This window comes from Lampris incognitus, chromosome 13, assembly GCF_029633865.1.
Source record: "Lampris incognitus isolate fLamInc1 chromosome 13, fLamInc1.hap2, whole genome shotgun sequence".
Taxonomy (NCBI): Eukaryota; Metazoa; Chordata; class Actinopteri; order Lampriformes; family Lampridae; genus Lampris; species Lampris incognitus.
This window is the reverse complement of record NC_079223.1, coordinates 35,236,979-35,253,156: the sequence shown is the minus strand read 5'-3', so window position 1 is coordinate 35,253,156 and position 16,178 is coordinate 35,236,979. Positions and strand designations below refer to the sequence as shown.

At 39.9% G+C, this 16,178-nt stretch overlaps 1 protein-coding gene across 1 annotated transcript; it reads left to right on the top strand.

Moving 5' to 3' along the window:
* Positions 1-643: 643 nt before the first annotated feature.
* On the top strand, positions 644-15,484 carry cuedc2 (CUE domain containing 2). Its single transcript, XM_056291861.1, has 9 exons — positions 644-725; positions 1,595-1,681; positions 1,913-2,056; positions 2,271-2,332; positions 2,565-2,689; positions 2,864-3,031; positions 3,163-3,227; positions 3,325-3,385; positions 11,686-15,484. Exons 2-9 carry the CDS (start codon positions 1,608-1,610, stop codon positions 11,830-11,832), a joined length of 846 nt encoding a protein of 281 aa, XP_056147836.1. The 5' UTR covers positions 644-725; positions 1,595-1,607; the 3' UTR covers positions 11,833-15,484.
* Positions 15,485-16,178: the final 694 nt, after the last annotated feature.

Sequence of the window (16,178 nt, the reverse complement as noted above, 5' to 3'; positions counted from 1 at the left end):
GTCTGCAATTTAAATAGAACCTCAAGAAAACTGCTTATAAATGTGATTTACCAGAGGAGAACAAGCACCTCAAGGTTAAAGAAGATTGAATCAGTTCATCTGTTGAATCATTTTATTACCAGATGAACTGATTCAACCATCTTTGAAAAAAATTTTTTTTTTAATCTGGATTACTGAGCATGCATCAAGACATCTCAAGGTTGTTCATTGAATCACAATTTAAAGAACTGGTGCTTTCATTTCTATCATACTTTTCCTTTGCTGAGTTTAATGGCACGTCCCATTAAAGCATATGGAAAATCGCCCTGGGTCACCCTTACCATAATGACACCTTACCAAACCGTCCGTCCTGCAACCTGAAAGCGTCACAAACATAATAGTGGGTCAGATTGAAAAGGATCCAGTGAAAAATTGATTGTGTTTTGGAGTTACTCTCTAGCCTGCCATGGATAACCTGAGTGGGCTGTAATGACATGTTTATAATGAAAAAAGGGAAAGTGTTTCTCAGGTTATCTGATGGACCGAGCCCTCTCGTTTAGGAAAATTGTCGATCTTAAGTGTGGGAGACGTGCGCACGCGGCTGTGTTTACATTGAACGGAAATTACGTACTGATATTTTGAATCGCGCCGGCCAACAGGTGACGCAAATAATAAACATATTCAGCCCCGCTCCGGATACCTTCGGGGCTGTGAAACAGCTTCATGATTCTAACGTTTAATCCACAGTAAGTTTACTCACCTAGAGGCTGTCGTGACATAAATTAACCCACGGCCCATTTGAGGTTGATTTGGCCGGTGCGGTTCGATAACTAGCTAGCTTTAGCCAATTCAGACAACACTGGTTAGCCAACGAGCCAGTGTTGTTTCTCGACAAGATTAGCGCAGGGTTGGATGTTGACCTTTCCGATGAATGAACGTTGAATTTTTAGGGAGAAAATCGACAAAAATGTTCAATCGAGGCAATTGACGGATCGACTTTTTTTTTCTTTAGCAGACAGCGTTAGCCTCTCTCTACTAACTGTCTGACCGTGTTTAGCACTGACTGGCATTAGCATGTAGGCTTTACCCAAGCAAATATAGGCTTACATCCTGCAGGATGCCTGTTAATGGTTCGGTGTGAACGTTCAAAAATACCAGGTATTAATTTGTGCTTGAGCGCTTCCAAAAGACAGTGGATATGATAGTATTAGTGAATGACTTGGTGTGATTTTGTGAAACGTAGATGCTGCGCCGTTAGCTAGCTAGCTAGCTAGCCCCAAGTAAACATGAAGAGAGCTAATGTCAGTTTATTTTATTGTCATTTGATTGAAGTAATAGGTGAGATCCTCAAGCTTGCTACCGAAAGCAACGTATCCTTATTCTGCGTAGCGATACCAACCATGCAGCAGCCACTGTAGTTTATGAACTGCAACAGGGCCTACAACAGCGCAGTGCCAGTGAGTTGTAAAGAGAAGCTTTTGTAATGTTTTCATCAGTCAACCCACCGCCTGGAAGCGTTGCCATATTTGGTGCATGGCAGGCAACCCTTATTATAGGGTGTTAGATTTTTAAAGTCAGTCGTACTGAAGATAAGTTGTTATCCTTATTCGTCCAGCTAGGAGAGCACCATGGACCTCCACAAAATTATCCACGATGCACTTCACGAGTTCATCCAGGCATTCATCCCTGATGCAGATCTCAGGTAAATATTATTTAACGTGGAATACAGATGCTTCGACGAAGTGGCAGTGGCAATACTGAATGGCAGTTTATGAAAAGGTTCCGTTGCCTTGCTTGATTGCCAGCCTACAGAATTTTGCCAATTTTACTGGTGAAAAGAATTTGAACGTTCAAAGACTGAATACAGTGTGTTGTTCCAAAAATCTCGGACACTTGATTCACAGGAAATTTTCTATTTCACTGTCTGATTCAGCACATTGGATGAAGTTCTTCTTTCCTACATCACTGGAGTCTTGGAGGACCTTGGCTCCCAGGAGAGCGTGGAAGAGAACTTTGATGTAGAGGTCTTCGCTGAGATGCTGGAGGCCTACATACCTGGTTTTGCTGAAATTGACAGGTAAAGAGATAACTGCATTCTTTTTATACGTGCTGTGGAGGAATGTTTGTGTGTTTTGAGGGGGTTCTGGTACCAAATTAGATTTAAATTACATCTAACATTATCTGGGCTGTACGGTCCAGATATTTTACTGCATCTCAAATGAAAGATATCTGAACAGTGTATTCCTTAGTCATCCAATCTCCTATTCTTATTTCGGTGCTTTTAATTTCAGCGTCAAAGTCTGTGAAATGATGTTCAACTTGGCTTCAAAACTAGCCTCAGCTCGAAGCTCAGGTAATACTTTTATGATACCTTGTTGATATTACACCCATATCGCTCTGGTATCAGGGCTGTATCCAAGGGGATTTTTTTTTTTACAAACTTATGAAAGGAGTGTCAATTTTAACTTGTAAAAGATCATGATCTCATGACACTTTTCAGAACAATGACACTCATTCATTTTAAATGGGGAGCATGCTACAGTTTGCTGGTTTTCAGATTTATGCTTGCTGTTTATTTGATGCAGAAAATAGTGTGCCTAAGGCGAGGACAAATGAGATTCCATTGAAGCTCACAGCCATGTCTACTGGACCACCAGCAGCCAGGGATACACACTGCCTTAATACACAGACAGAGGGCGCCACTGCAAATGTATTGCTGATCTACACCAACTCCTATCAGAAAATGGATTTTTCTTCCTCCTCTGCATTAACTTTGTTAAATTTACACCATTTTAAGATACGTTTCATGAAATCTTCATAGCTATTACCGTTGTAGTGTTGAAATTAGTGCAAACCAGAAAGAATGTGAATGTGATAATTGTAGGTGCCACTGTCAGAGTGGGAGGACCAGGAACAGCACCTCCTGGAGATGTTCCCCAAGTGCAGCCTGTCAGAAGCACGCAGTGCTCTGTCTATTGCCAAGGGAGACATGGAGGAAGCCGTGCGCCTTATTATAGAAGGAGACGTCCAACTCAGTCCCTCCCCTCTCAATGTAATTCTCTATTTTCTTAAGACGGTACCCTCATTGACTCTTGTCTGCCACACCCGCCTTGGGTTCTGTTTTAATCAGTGGCAAATACAGCATAAAGACAATAAAATAACCTGTCTATTCTGTTGTCTAAGGTGAGCCATGGCAAGGGTATGTCCTCACTGGCAGACCAGAAGATGAAAGAGGGCATCCTTGAGAAGTAAGTGCAATTTTGGTTGTATCCATTGTTGAGAAAAAAATGGCCATATTATTATGTCTGTTGCAAGGGTCATATTTATGACTCATCCTCCTCCCAGGTACATGCTTGTAGACCGGGAAGATGATAAAAAAACACACCGGCCTGTAGCCCCTAAAGATGTAAGTAACTGCACATACACAGTGTAACTATAATTTGTACAACCAGCAATGACTTGATTTCATAAAGCAAATTTTAAGTCCCTTTTTAATTTTAAGCAAATTTTAAGGGCCCTGTGATGGACTGGCAGCCTGTCCAGGGTGTCTCCCCGCCCAATGACTGCTGGTTGCATCCCCGCAACCCTGAGTAGGATAAGCGGTTTGGATGTATGGAAATTTTAAGTCAAAAGTTAAAATGTTAAAGGCTTCAAAAATCGTCAAAGTATTGAAACAAATTTACACAAGTAATGAAGTTAATATTAGCAAGGTGATGACAGGTAACTAAACGGTCCGCTAGCAAATGTTGGCTATAGCTAGCTAACTTAAAACAAGCAGTCAAAACTGAAATGAACTGTTAACTACAAGCTAACTGTCCTGCCAAACAAATTTCATGTAAGCTTATTTTGTCTTTGGTTACTGGCATACATTTAATATAACCTTATTGTTTTGTCTTCGGTTAGTGGATAAAGTTGAAATAAAAACAGTGCCTCAGCATCAACGTGATATCTCAATTTAGGTCAGGTTAATGCAATCTGAAATACCATTTCACCTGATAATTGTCATTGCCCAAATGTTAATATCAATTTACCCATAACATGTACATTGTAAGAAGCACCGGAAATGTAACTTCAGGCTGCATCTATCTGTGCCTTGCATCTTACACTGATGAGCCAAAATATTATGACTACTCACAGGTGAACCGAATAACATTGATCGTTGTTAAACAAGGGCACATGTCAAGGTCTGGGTAAATTAGATGGTAAGCAAACAATCAGGTCTTGTAGTCAATGTGATGGATGCAGCAGCGATGGACAGGAGTAAAAACCTGAGTGACTTTGACAAGGGCCAAATTGTTATGGCCAACTGTTCGGTTATACAACTCAGTCAGAGCATCTCTGAAACCTTGTGGGGTGCTCTCAGTTGCATTGGTGAGTACCTACCAACAGTGGTCCAAGGGGGAACAAACTACAAACCGGTGGAAGGGTGTTGAGCGCTGAAGGCTTATCGATGCACGAGGGCAACGAAGGCTATGCAATTTGGTCCGAAACGACAGAAAGTCTACTGTGACATAAGTTCCAGAAAATGTTAATGATGCTTACGGGAGGAATGTGTCACAACACAGTGCATCACACCCTGCTGCATATGAACCTGCACAGCCGCAGACTGGTCAGAGTGCCTATGATGACCCCTGTCCACCATTGAAAGTGCCCACAATGGGCACACGAGCATCGGAACTGGACCTTGGAGCAGTGGAAGAAGGTTGCTTGGTCCGATGAGTCCCATTTTCTTTTGGATCACGTGAATGGCTTTGTATGTGTCTTTTACCTGGGGGAAGTGATGGCACCAGGATGCACTGTGAGAAGATGACAAGCCAGTAGAGCAAGTGTGATGCTCTAAGCAATGTTCTGCTAGGAAACACTGGGTTTGGCCATTCATGTGGACGTCAATTTGACACTTGCCACCTACCTAAACATCGTTGTAGACCAGGTTACACCTCTTCATGGCAAAGGTATTCCCTGATGGCAGTGGTCTCTTTCAGCAGGATGTGACCTGCCATACTGCATACATTGTTCAGGAATGGTTTGAGGAACACAATTAAGTGTTAAAGGTATTACCCTGACCTCCAAATTCTCCAGTTCTCAATACAATTGAGCATCTGTGGAATGTGCTGGACTGACAAGTCCGATTCACAGCGGCTCCACCTCCAGTCCATGCCTTGGCAGGTCGGCACAGTTTTGGCAGCACACCAGCACCAACCCACCGAAGCATGGACTCTACAAGACCCCTGAAGGTGTCCTGTGGTATCTGGCACCAAACCATTAGCAGCATATCCTTCAAGATCAATTAGTTGTGAGGTGGAGCCGCTAACACCTTGTTGCTGGTTTGTGTTTTTTCCCTCCTCAGACCACTGTCGGTAGGTACTTACCACTGCTAACCAGGAGCACCCCACAAGCCTTGTCATTTCAGAGCTGCTCTAATCCAATCATCTGGCCATAACAATTTGGCCCTTGTCAAAATCTTGCCTATTTCTCCTACATCCAACACGTCGACAACAAGAACTGATTGTTCGCTTACCATCTGCTCTACCCAGACCTTGACATGTGCCTACGTTGGGAGAAGATCGTTATTTGGTTCACCCATGAGTAGTCATAATGTTTTGGTGTATCAGTGTATTTCATAAGGAGCATTCTTGAGTTCTTATGGATAACAGTATGTGGTTCATGTTCTATTGAAGTAGATGATAGTGTTCAAAATCTTGCTGTTGCTTTAAATAGTAGAATAGTTGCATATCCACTATTGAGATTCTGCTTTATAGCCCTGGATGGAAGTCAGTTCTGTGTGAAACAGGTTTATTATATTCAAAACCTATTTTCCCAACAGCGCTGTGTTATTGACAAATTATTAAAGAGGTAGTTTAAGCAAAGGAAACTATTTTCAACTGCTAACTATAAATACTCTCATTTAGGGGCATCATTTCTGGCCAATATAAAAACAAATGCACTTAAAAATGTCCAAAAGATTTTATATTGATAATAGAAAAACTAACAAGTTATTTCTGATTATTTTCCTCTCCAAAAAATGTCACCGTGCTAATTGAAAACTTCAAAAATTCAAACCAGATGTTAGTCAAAGAAGTTATAGGCAGCCGCCGATTTTTGGCAAAATTTTACATTTGTATTATATCTCGACAGTAATCAATGGTACTCAAAAAGAAAAAATAAGATGCATGTGTTTGGAGTTAGTGGCGTGCTCAGTACTCTCTGTAGTTAAGTAATATATTTTTTGTTGGGTGCTCTTTGGTCCAAGGTTAGTAGTTTCTGATGAGAAAAAGAGAACAAATCTCTCTGACCAAGGCACTCCGTTTAATTAAAATGTCTTTATTGGAACTTGGACATATCCAAAAAGGACCTAAAAATGCCCACGCGTAGCGGCTCGGGCCTTCTTCAGGGCATAGTGAGACAAAACAGGAGTGAATGGTTTTTGTGCAGGCACAGAGCACAGGTGGTAGTTGCTTGATTGGATCTGAAGCAGCCAATTGCTAAGACCCGCCCCTCACACAGATCCTAGAGCGCAGTCACGTGCCAAACACAGTTCTTTGTAAAAAGAAAACAAAAACACAGATTAAATGTACACACACCCACAACTATAGCACAATAAAGGTACATGTTCACAGTGACTCGGAAAGACAGTAGACTATAAATTAGACATTTTTATAAAAAAGGCCTATAGTCTATCTCATTCAAACCGGGATATTCCATTGCCTTAAAATTCCAGATCCAAAAAGTTTCTTGCTGCAGCAACTTTTTCAATCTATCCCCCCACGTACAGATTTCTTTATCATCTCAATACCCTGGACTCTTAAGGATGAAGGGTCGCTATGGTGTATTTCTCTATAGTGTTTGGCCATTGGATAATCTTCATTGTTGATCCTTATTGCATATTTGTGTTCAGAAAAACGTTCTTTTAATTTCCTCTTTGTCCTACCTACGTAAAAGCACCCACATGGGCACTGTAGGCGATATACAACAAACTCAGAATTACAATTAATAAAGCCATTGGTTTTGTATTCTTTTGGGTTTTCAGGTCAAGGAATGTCTTGCACTGAATGACACCCACACAGTGTTTACATGACCCGCACTTATAAGTTCCCCAAAGGTCTTTATGCAACTATGTTTTTTCTTTTGAGCCTGGCAGGTAACCCCTGACAAGTTTGTCTTTTATAGAAGGTGCTTTTCTGAACACTGTCATAGGTGGATTTGGGAAAATTTCCTTTAGAAGAGGATCACTATTAATCATTTTCCAATTGGACCTGATTGTTTGTTTCATCCTGGAGGCACAGCGGCTGTATTGTGTGATGAAGCATGGTCTGGGATTGTTTTTAACCATATTAGTTTTTTTATTTTTCGTTAAGAGGTCAGACCGATTTTGGAACTGGGCTTTTTTTTTACTGCATCATCAATCAAAATTGGGGAATAACCCCTTTCACAAAATCTCAATTTCATGTCTTTGGCCTGTTTTTCAAAATCTGAATCATTGCTGCAAATGCGTTTCAAACGCTGAAACTGTCCAAAGAAGATATATTTACATATGTAGCTTTATCATAGTTGTAGGGATTCAGTAGTGCACAGAAGTCTCCATGATTACCACGTGTAGAGCATCTGGCATTTACTCGCAGAGTGCTCGTCTGCCTATCTATTCAAATTAGGAGCGCATTGAGACCCCGCGGATCCAAGCAGGTACACAAGCGGTGTGTCGCTCCCCGTCTGAAAAGACCATTATCCAGCCAGGTAGTCATCACTAAGTCAAGAAACATTCTATGAGGGGGGGGGGGGGATGAGTCAATCAGAATTTCTCCTTTTGAATAAGTATTTAACACCTAGCACCACTTATACTTAGCACTTAGCACTTACAATAACACTTAGCTCCATGACATAATTGAAAGCCAACTTTTTTTCATACAAGATGCATATATTCTCTTTTGCAGAAAAAATCCTTTTTTTCCCCTTCTTTCAGGGACTTTGGGTGGCGTGGGGCTTTGGAATGGGATCTAATGGAATTTTAGAATGCAGCTGCTAGACATACAGTTAAGGTCCAAATTATTAGCTCCCTCCATGAAATCAAACAAAACCCTTAACTTTTCCATGGAAATGACCATAACCAAAAGTATTTATAGTTTAATTGTTTCCAAAAGAACAAAGACAAAATCTCCACTAAGCTTGATTTGAGATATTTTACTGATGCGCTGAATTGAAACAAGAAAAAACAAAAATGACAAGGCCAAAATTATTAGCCCTCTGACAATTAATAGTCAATAGTGTAACCTCTCTGACTCACAACTGACAACAACCTCTTATGGTAGTTCCTAACTAGATTGGCATATGTCTCTTGAGGGATCTTAGCCCATTCTTCCATGGCAAATTGCTCCAGCTCATCCAAATTGCGTGGTTTTCAAGCGTGGACAATAACCTTAAGCTCCCACCACAGATTCTCAATAGGATTGAGATCTGGGCTCTGGGAGGGCCACTCCAGGACCTTGATTTTGGTGTCCTTCAAAAAGTTTTGGACCAACTTGGATGTATGCTTCGGGTCATTGTCTTGCTGGAAGACCCAGCAGCAACCTAAAGCTAGAGTGGCAGCAGATTTCTTTACATTATCCTTCAAAATGTCAACATAATCTTTTCTCTTCGTGATCCCATGCACCCGAACAAGGTTCCCTGTGCCTGAAGCAGCAAAACAGCCCCACAGCATCATGCTCCCACCACCATGTTTAACTGTGGCAACTCTGTTTTTAGGGTTGAAGGCCTCTCCCTTCCTTCGCCAAACAAAAGCAACATCCATGTGCCCAAACAGCTCAAGTTTAGTCTCATTCATCAGACCAAAGGACAGACTTCTAAAACTCATGCCCATGTTTCAAATGTTCACGGGCAAACTTCAGTCTGCTTTGATGTGCCGCTGTGTGAGCAATGGAGTTTTTCTTGGACGATGACCTCGAAGCCCACCAGGATGAAGAGCCCTCACAACAGTCTTCCTTGAAACATCAAGTCCAGAAGAGGCCAGTTCAGCAACAATCATCTTGGCAGAGATCTGGGGATTGTTGTTGACATCACTGACTATTTTCCTCTCCAAAGTTTTTGAAATCTTGCACTTTCAACCACGCCCAGGTTTGTTTCTAACAGAATTTGTCTCCTTGTGCTTTGCAATGATGCAACGTACAGCTGTTTTACACACTGTGAAACGCTTGGAAATGGCAGTATAGCCTTCCCCCTTAAGATCAGCATCCACTATCTTCTTTCTGAGTTCCGGACTTTTTTCGTTACTTTTTGGCATGATGAAATTACTTCTTACCAAGAATTTAAGAGTAGTCCCTCTCAATCAAGTGTTCAAGTGCCACTAGCCCTGTTCACTGGAGTCTCTTAAGTACAGTTCAATGCTGATTGATTGCTCATGTGTGGTTTGAAAGCTGATTCGATTGCTCAGGTGTGGTTCGAAAGCAAAAAATCACATGGGGGCTAATAATTTTGAACACCTCAATTTTCACTACATTTGGCATAAAGCAAACCTGAAGATTTATTTGGTACTTGGTATTTGGTACATTCCAAAATGTACCAAATACGTGCCTTAACATCGATGAATGTTTTTCTATGTATAGTTTTATGAATGATGCAAACATTGGGCAGAATTTTAGGGAAATGTTCCATAGTTCCTTGGGGGCTGATAATTTTGACCTTAACTGTAGCCAATTTATAGCAGCTGCATCATAAGATTCTTAAAGAAATTCCTTTACTTTTGTTCTTGGGGGGGGGGGGGGGGAAAGCACTCCGTTTACATTGGGCCCAGTCCAGACTCAACCTAAGTCCATGAAATAATTTGATAAAGGAATAATTTTTCTGCGAAAGAAAATGTATCTGTACCCCTGAAAAAAGTTGTGCTTCAGTTGTGTTGTAGCACTAACCGTTAAAAAGGATTATTCAAGGGAAAAATTCCGTCATGTTAACTCTTTTCTCAGACTGTATTGTGACATCTATAAGGCATGGATATGGAACCCAGAATGCACTGTGACACCATTCCCCTCCCTTCAAGGAACCTGCAAACATTTAGCCATTCATTCCTACTATAAGATTTTTCTCAAAAATAAGCAGGTGTCAAAACGTATAAGAAGTACAAAATGTTTGAATAGAGGCATTAATAAGGTTAAAACTACAGTGCTGAAGAATGTTGTTTTGGTAACTTGGTAACACTGATGTTAACATTGATCATTTCAATAAGCGTTTGATTATTTCAGTCATTCTTTTGCAATGACACAGAATTGCCAGTGCTGTTGTCAGCATGTTCGAAACTTAGTTGAACCAGTTTTAGCTATTGATGTTGTAGTATCTGTTGGTAAAAGTCCTCTGCAAGCACGGTCTGCCACAACTTTGTTTCTTCAAACCTGCTGCTTCCTGCCTTAGGCCGTATATCCTACAGCAGTGTTTCCCAACCCAGTCCTCAAGGACCCCCTGTCCTGCCGATTGTCTTTGCAACCCTGAATAGGTACCTGTTTGTAGTTATTCAACCAATCAGCAATGAATTATGTCAGATGTTGCAAACCTTGCATAATTAAGTGCTGTGAGATGATTGGTTGAGTAAGTATCCAAAGGAGTTGAATAAAGTGCAGCTGGACTTGGTATATATCCGTGAAGACGTTTCGCCTCTCATCCAAGAGGCTTCCTCAGTTCGTGCCTTTCTGACTAGACGAAGCTAGTCTGACTGGCTGGTGATGAGACTCAGAATGTATCCTCATGGAGTCATTGTCAGAGCTATAGATGGATGAGAGGCGAAACGTCTTCATTGGATATATACCAAGTCTAGTTGCACTTGATTCAACTCCTTTGGATAACCATGACCTGGATGAATGAGAACATTCACAGACATGTTGAGTAAGTACAAGCAGGGTTACCTATGCAGGGTTACAGTGACAATCTGCAGGATAGGGGGTCCTTGAGGACTGGATTGGGAAACCCTGTCCTACAGAGACCTCATAATTTTTACCAGGAAAGTCCTCCCAGACAACATCCTTTTAAAATGAGCTGCTACAAGCTTTTTTCTTAAGGACCAGTGGTTAAGATTTAGTGGCATCTAGCGGTGAGGTTGCAGATTGCAACCAACTGGAGAACGTATGGTGGCCTTCAGGTGCCAGTAGCTACTTCCAAAATGTCATTTTACAACCACATCGAGTAACCATAATGTCAAGTGATGAGGTTCCTTTGGATAGATGAATTTAGAAATTGTATTGTGAGCAGCTTTTACAGCCTGTCTGCCAGCATCTAACCTGGCTAAGCATGCCCAAGACAACATTTGCATAGCACCTAAAACGTGAAGGGCCCTCTCTAGAGCCAGTGTTTGGTTCTGGGCTACTGTAGAAACATGGCGGGCTCCGTGGAAGAGGACCCGCTCCCAATGTAGATATGAAGGGCTCATTCTAAGCTAACAAAAACACAACGATTCATAGTTATGAATATTCCATTTCTGCTAATAGATCCCCCTAAATCCTACACACTGGTCCTTTTAAATAATCCAACAATAGAAACTGAACTTTCAAATATGACACTTGTTTACATGTGAATTGTCAAATAAGAAGCTTTGAAATGCTTAACATATATAAAGTTGAATGGCATTGATATCTGAAGTGCCAAGAAAATGCACTACATAATGATATAGATGGTAAGCATTCTTGCTTAAGCAAGCACTCCTATTAAAATGTGTATAACTTTGGAACTCTACAGGCCCCAAAGAAACTAGTTCGATACCATAGTAATCAGGTGGTGACCACGAAAGGAGAGCGATATCAGCTTGTGAAGAAAGAAGAGGCTGATGACATGAAAAAGACATATGTCAGCCTAAAACCTGCACGAAAGTACAGATTCCATTGATGACCCACACCATACTTGGAGCAGCTATTGATTCTATATTGTTTACATAGTTATTTTTAACTTATTCATTAGGTGTGGTCTGACTTTTTATTTTCTAAATATATATATTTCCTAAGGAAGACATTTTTGTTAAAGTACGCTATATGGCCAAAAGTATGTGGACACTTTTATGGTTTTGACTATTTGGTAGATGTATAAAATCAAGCACACCGCTATGCAATCTTCATAGACAAACATTAGCAGTAAAATGGGTCATATGGCAGAGCTCCTTGACTTTTGACGTGGCACTGTTACAGGATGCCACTTTTCCAACAAGTCAGTTGGTCAAATTCCTGCCCTGCTAGATCTGCCCCAGTCAACTGTAAGTCTATTATTGTGAAGTGGAAACGTCTCGGGAGTAACAACAGCTCAGGCCACTTGGTTCCAGTGAAGGGAAATCTTAATTCTACAGCATACAATAACATACTAGAGAATTGTGTGCTTCCAACTTTGTGGCAACAATTTGGGGAAGGCCCTTGCCTGTATCAGCATGACAATGCCCCTGTCCACAAAGAGAGGTCCATAAAAGAAATGGTTTGTCAAATTAGGTGTGGAAGCACTTGACTGGCCTGCACAGAGCCCTGACCTCAACCCCGTCCAACACCTGGATGAGTTAGAATGCGGACTGTGAGACAGGCCTTCTCCCCAACATCAGTGCCGGACCTCACTAATTCTCTTGTGGCTGAATGGGAGCGAATCCCTGTAGCTATCATTTAAATTGCCTGCAAATACCCAAGAATCATGAAATAATACACAAAACTTTGGCGGGTTGAGGATTAAGCTATGTTGGAGAGACACCCCAGCACAAAAGTCAAAGGGAGCCATCTCTCACACTGAGGAGAGAAGAGCTGAGCGTCTTTATGGTTCTGCACAATAAAGACGCCTAACATGTTAAGCCCCTTGGCACTTACTTAAAGACAATCAACCTATAGAAACACTCATGCATACAGTAGGGAGAACTAAGAGTCAGCAGTACAACCCAAGTATTGCTTTCTTCAGAAACACAGGAAAATAGAAACAAGACTCGGGGCCTCTCCAAGAGCTCTATGTGTGGTATGACAGCACATGTCTATCTCCTGACAGCACATAACACAGGCATAAAAAAAAAACATGTGCATAAAGAATAAGTGATAAATCTTAGTGTTTTGTGTTAATTTTCTTCCACAAAGCCATGTTCCAAAAGCATAGGGGCACCAACTCCATCTTAATGCCCCTGGTTTTAGGATAAGATGTTCAACCAGCACGTGTGGATGTGAAGTCTGAGGGTCCACATACTTTTGGCCATGTAGTGTATTGTCAGTGGCTTATTTAGAAAACTTTTTACCGACCGTTATCTGCCTTGGTTGAGAACGCCACGTTGCATCCTTTTGTGAGTATCATGGTTCATTTATGATTGGGTTGTTGCTATTTTATCATGGTTTTTTTTTAGGTTGTGCGTTTGTGTAACAACCATGTATACGTTTCTACTTTTTGCCATCTCAGCAGGGCTGACATTGCACTGATATTTTTTTCCTTGTTTTACATTTCTTTGTTGTTTTTTTTCGTTTTTTTTTTTATTTTTATTTTATTTTTTTGCTCTTTATCTCAAAGTGAGGTATGGTATAACATTTCAAACATAATGTCACACAGTTTATATGTATTTTAATGACAGCTAATTCGCTCAAGTCTAATGACTAGTATGATAAGAAAAGTTGCTACAGAATTTGTTCCGATTTGTTTAAAGTGATGACAACTTTATATGGCCATGCTTTGGACACGCATGTAACATATGTTTAATTTAAATGATATTTGCATACTTTTATTCATGATAATTTTTTTAATTGAAAACTAGCTGAGAGTACAGTAAGTCACATGTTTTCTACAAGAATGTTAAGATGTGCACAGCATACCTGTATATCTTTGATTGGTTGACAATCACTTGTTTGGGTTCGAAATGGTTTTAGATTCAGCCATTTTCTTGTTTTTGGTCACAAGGGGGTTATTATATACATTTTAGAAAATGTCCCAAAATTAGTGGTTGAAATGAAGAGATGATTAGAATTGTTGCTATGCACATGCAAGAGGCTCATATGCATCTCTGAATGAATGATTTATTTCTAACATGTAAACAAGCAGGATATATAACATGCAGATAAACCATTGCCAATAATCTGAAGTGATCAAAAAATCCATACATCAAACTTGGTGAACAAATCTCCATATGCATTATATTATTAGTTATAGTATGTCCGGAAAGGAGTAGGAAGAAGTATACATTTATTTTTTCTTTGCGTTAATTCAGCTACTATACAGTTGAAACCCAGTTCCCACTGTACAGTATAGTTCAAATTCAATGCAAGTTGTGCTGCACAATACAAACTCAACTACTGTGAACAATAAGAGAATTTTTTTTTAAAAAAAACACCTGAAGGAGGGGGAAAAACGCATCCTAATGTCTCTAAACTAACATTGGTCATGAATTAATGAAACTCAAGGAGTTTTAGGCCATTGGTGTATGTTCTCACAAAAAAGGTGAGTTCCCAGGTTTAATGTAAGTGAACAGACCTTATTCCTGAAAATACATTGAAACCAATGGAGAAAGTCTGTTAGGTAGAACAGAGGAACGTTAGGAGCCTCTTGCATGTTTGGAACAGAAATTATAACGTCTCTATTTTAACTACCATTTTTGGCCATTGTTTTACAGTTTAATTCAAAACAGTACTCCCTTGTGACAAGAAAAAAACCCACTTTTTTCAGTCGGATATTTTGATCAATTTTGAAAATTCCTTCTGAATTGTGTTCAGGGCTCAGAGAAAACGTGGGCCGAGTCCATTTGAAATTTCTGTTAAAGACTTAAATGGGTTAATACCAGCAGTTTCTTTTTGTGTAAGGTCTTATGGGTATAACCAGTAACTACTTTTCATGTAGATAATGCACTTATTCAAACTTTCATTTAAATGTTATTTTCTCATCACACATAAATGCACAGGGGGCATGAAATTGTGCATATGGATGAGCTTGTCCCCTTAGTTGCGGGAGAGATTTTCAAAGTATTCAAAGTCAAATTAAGCTCGGTCAAATAACATCTTTATTTTCTATATAGATGTCTAGATTTTCAAGGTTTAAAAAAAAATAAATGTTGAGATTTCTTGTGAGGAGTGCCTTTGGGCACTCATCTGCTCCATCTCTGTTCTCATTGACTTGTCTTTGCTTGTGGTTTGTTGATAGGGATTTAAAATATGACTGGATTTTGGGATATATAACTGTACATTAGCTTAAATTGGTTAAGAAAATTTTACAAAGTTATACTGTTTTTGTTTTTTTTGTTTGTTTGTCTACATTTGTTTAGTGTGAAATAGAGCATATTGTTTTTGATTTGGTAAGGTAAAGAATAGTTTTCCTTAGTGTAAGTATCATACAGCCAAGTGTTTAAAAGGTATGTTGTTACTGATAATTACTGCTGTCATTATCGGCTCCAGTTGTCCTAAATTACTGTTAAGTGATATGTGGTTACTGTGAATAATTTACCATTTGACTCAGAACTAACGAGTATTGACAGCTCAGACCTCGCCTTGAAAAACAAAACTTGTTGCCACACAATTTATAGTAAATAAATGCTAATTTTTGTAGATTACCATTTGTTTGCTGGACCTCTATTCGTCTCACATTGCCTCTTCAAAACACTAATTCAAAAGCATCATGGAGTCCAAACATTTTTATTTCAAAGCCACTTGCACAGGAACACATATTTCTGCAGTCATCCAAAACACAACGGCGCTGCACAACTGCAACTTCAACATTTAGTACAAGAACACATTATAAGTCCAAAAAGAGAACGGGCATCCATCGTTCACTGCGCCGATTTACATGGATCTGTCCAGGTTTTGCCATTAACGCATTAGCAAATATAAAAACAAAACAAATCCTGTATTGAAAAATGGGATATTTTCAAAACCCGGCGAAGCCATGCTGCTGTGGAACAATGCACATGCAGTATCCTAAACCGAAACTGGAAAAGATGGTCCGACCCCGATATGCATGTTTGGTTTTTTTTACCTTCAAAATGCTGTGCTGCTTCAGGTGTACATTATAATGTACTGCCTGTGAATGTTCTCATTCATCCAGGTCATGGTTATCCAAAGGAGTTGAATCAAGTGCAACTGGACTTGGTATACAGTGGTGTGAAAAAGTGTTTGCCCCCTTCCTGATATCTTATTTTTTTGCATGTTTGTCACACTTAAATGTTTCAGATCATCAAACAAATTTAAATATTAGACAAAGATAACACAAGTAAACACAAAATGCAGTTTTTTAATGAAGGTTTTTAT

Excerpts from the sequence above, each read along its gene's own strand:
- cuedc2 (XM_056291861.1), top strand. The coding sequence starts at position 1,608 with ATGGACCTCCACAAAATTATCCACGATGCACTTCACGAGTTCATCCAG. Across the intron at positions 2,057-2,270 it reads GGTTTTGCTGAAATTGACAG|CGTCAAAGTCTGTGAAATGA; the intron begins GTAAAGAGATAA and ends TTTTAATTTCAG. Across the intron at positions 2,333-2,564 it reads AGCCTCAGCTCGAAGCTCAG|AAAATAGTGTGCCTAAGGCG; the intron begins GTAATACTTTTA and ends TATTTGATGCAG.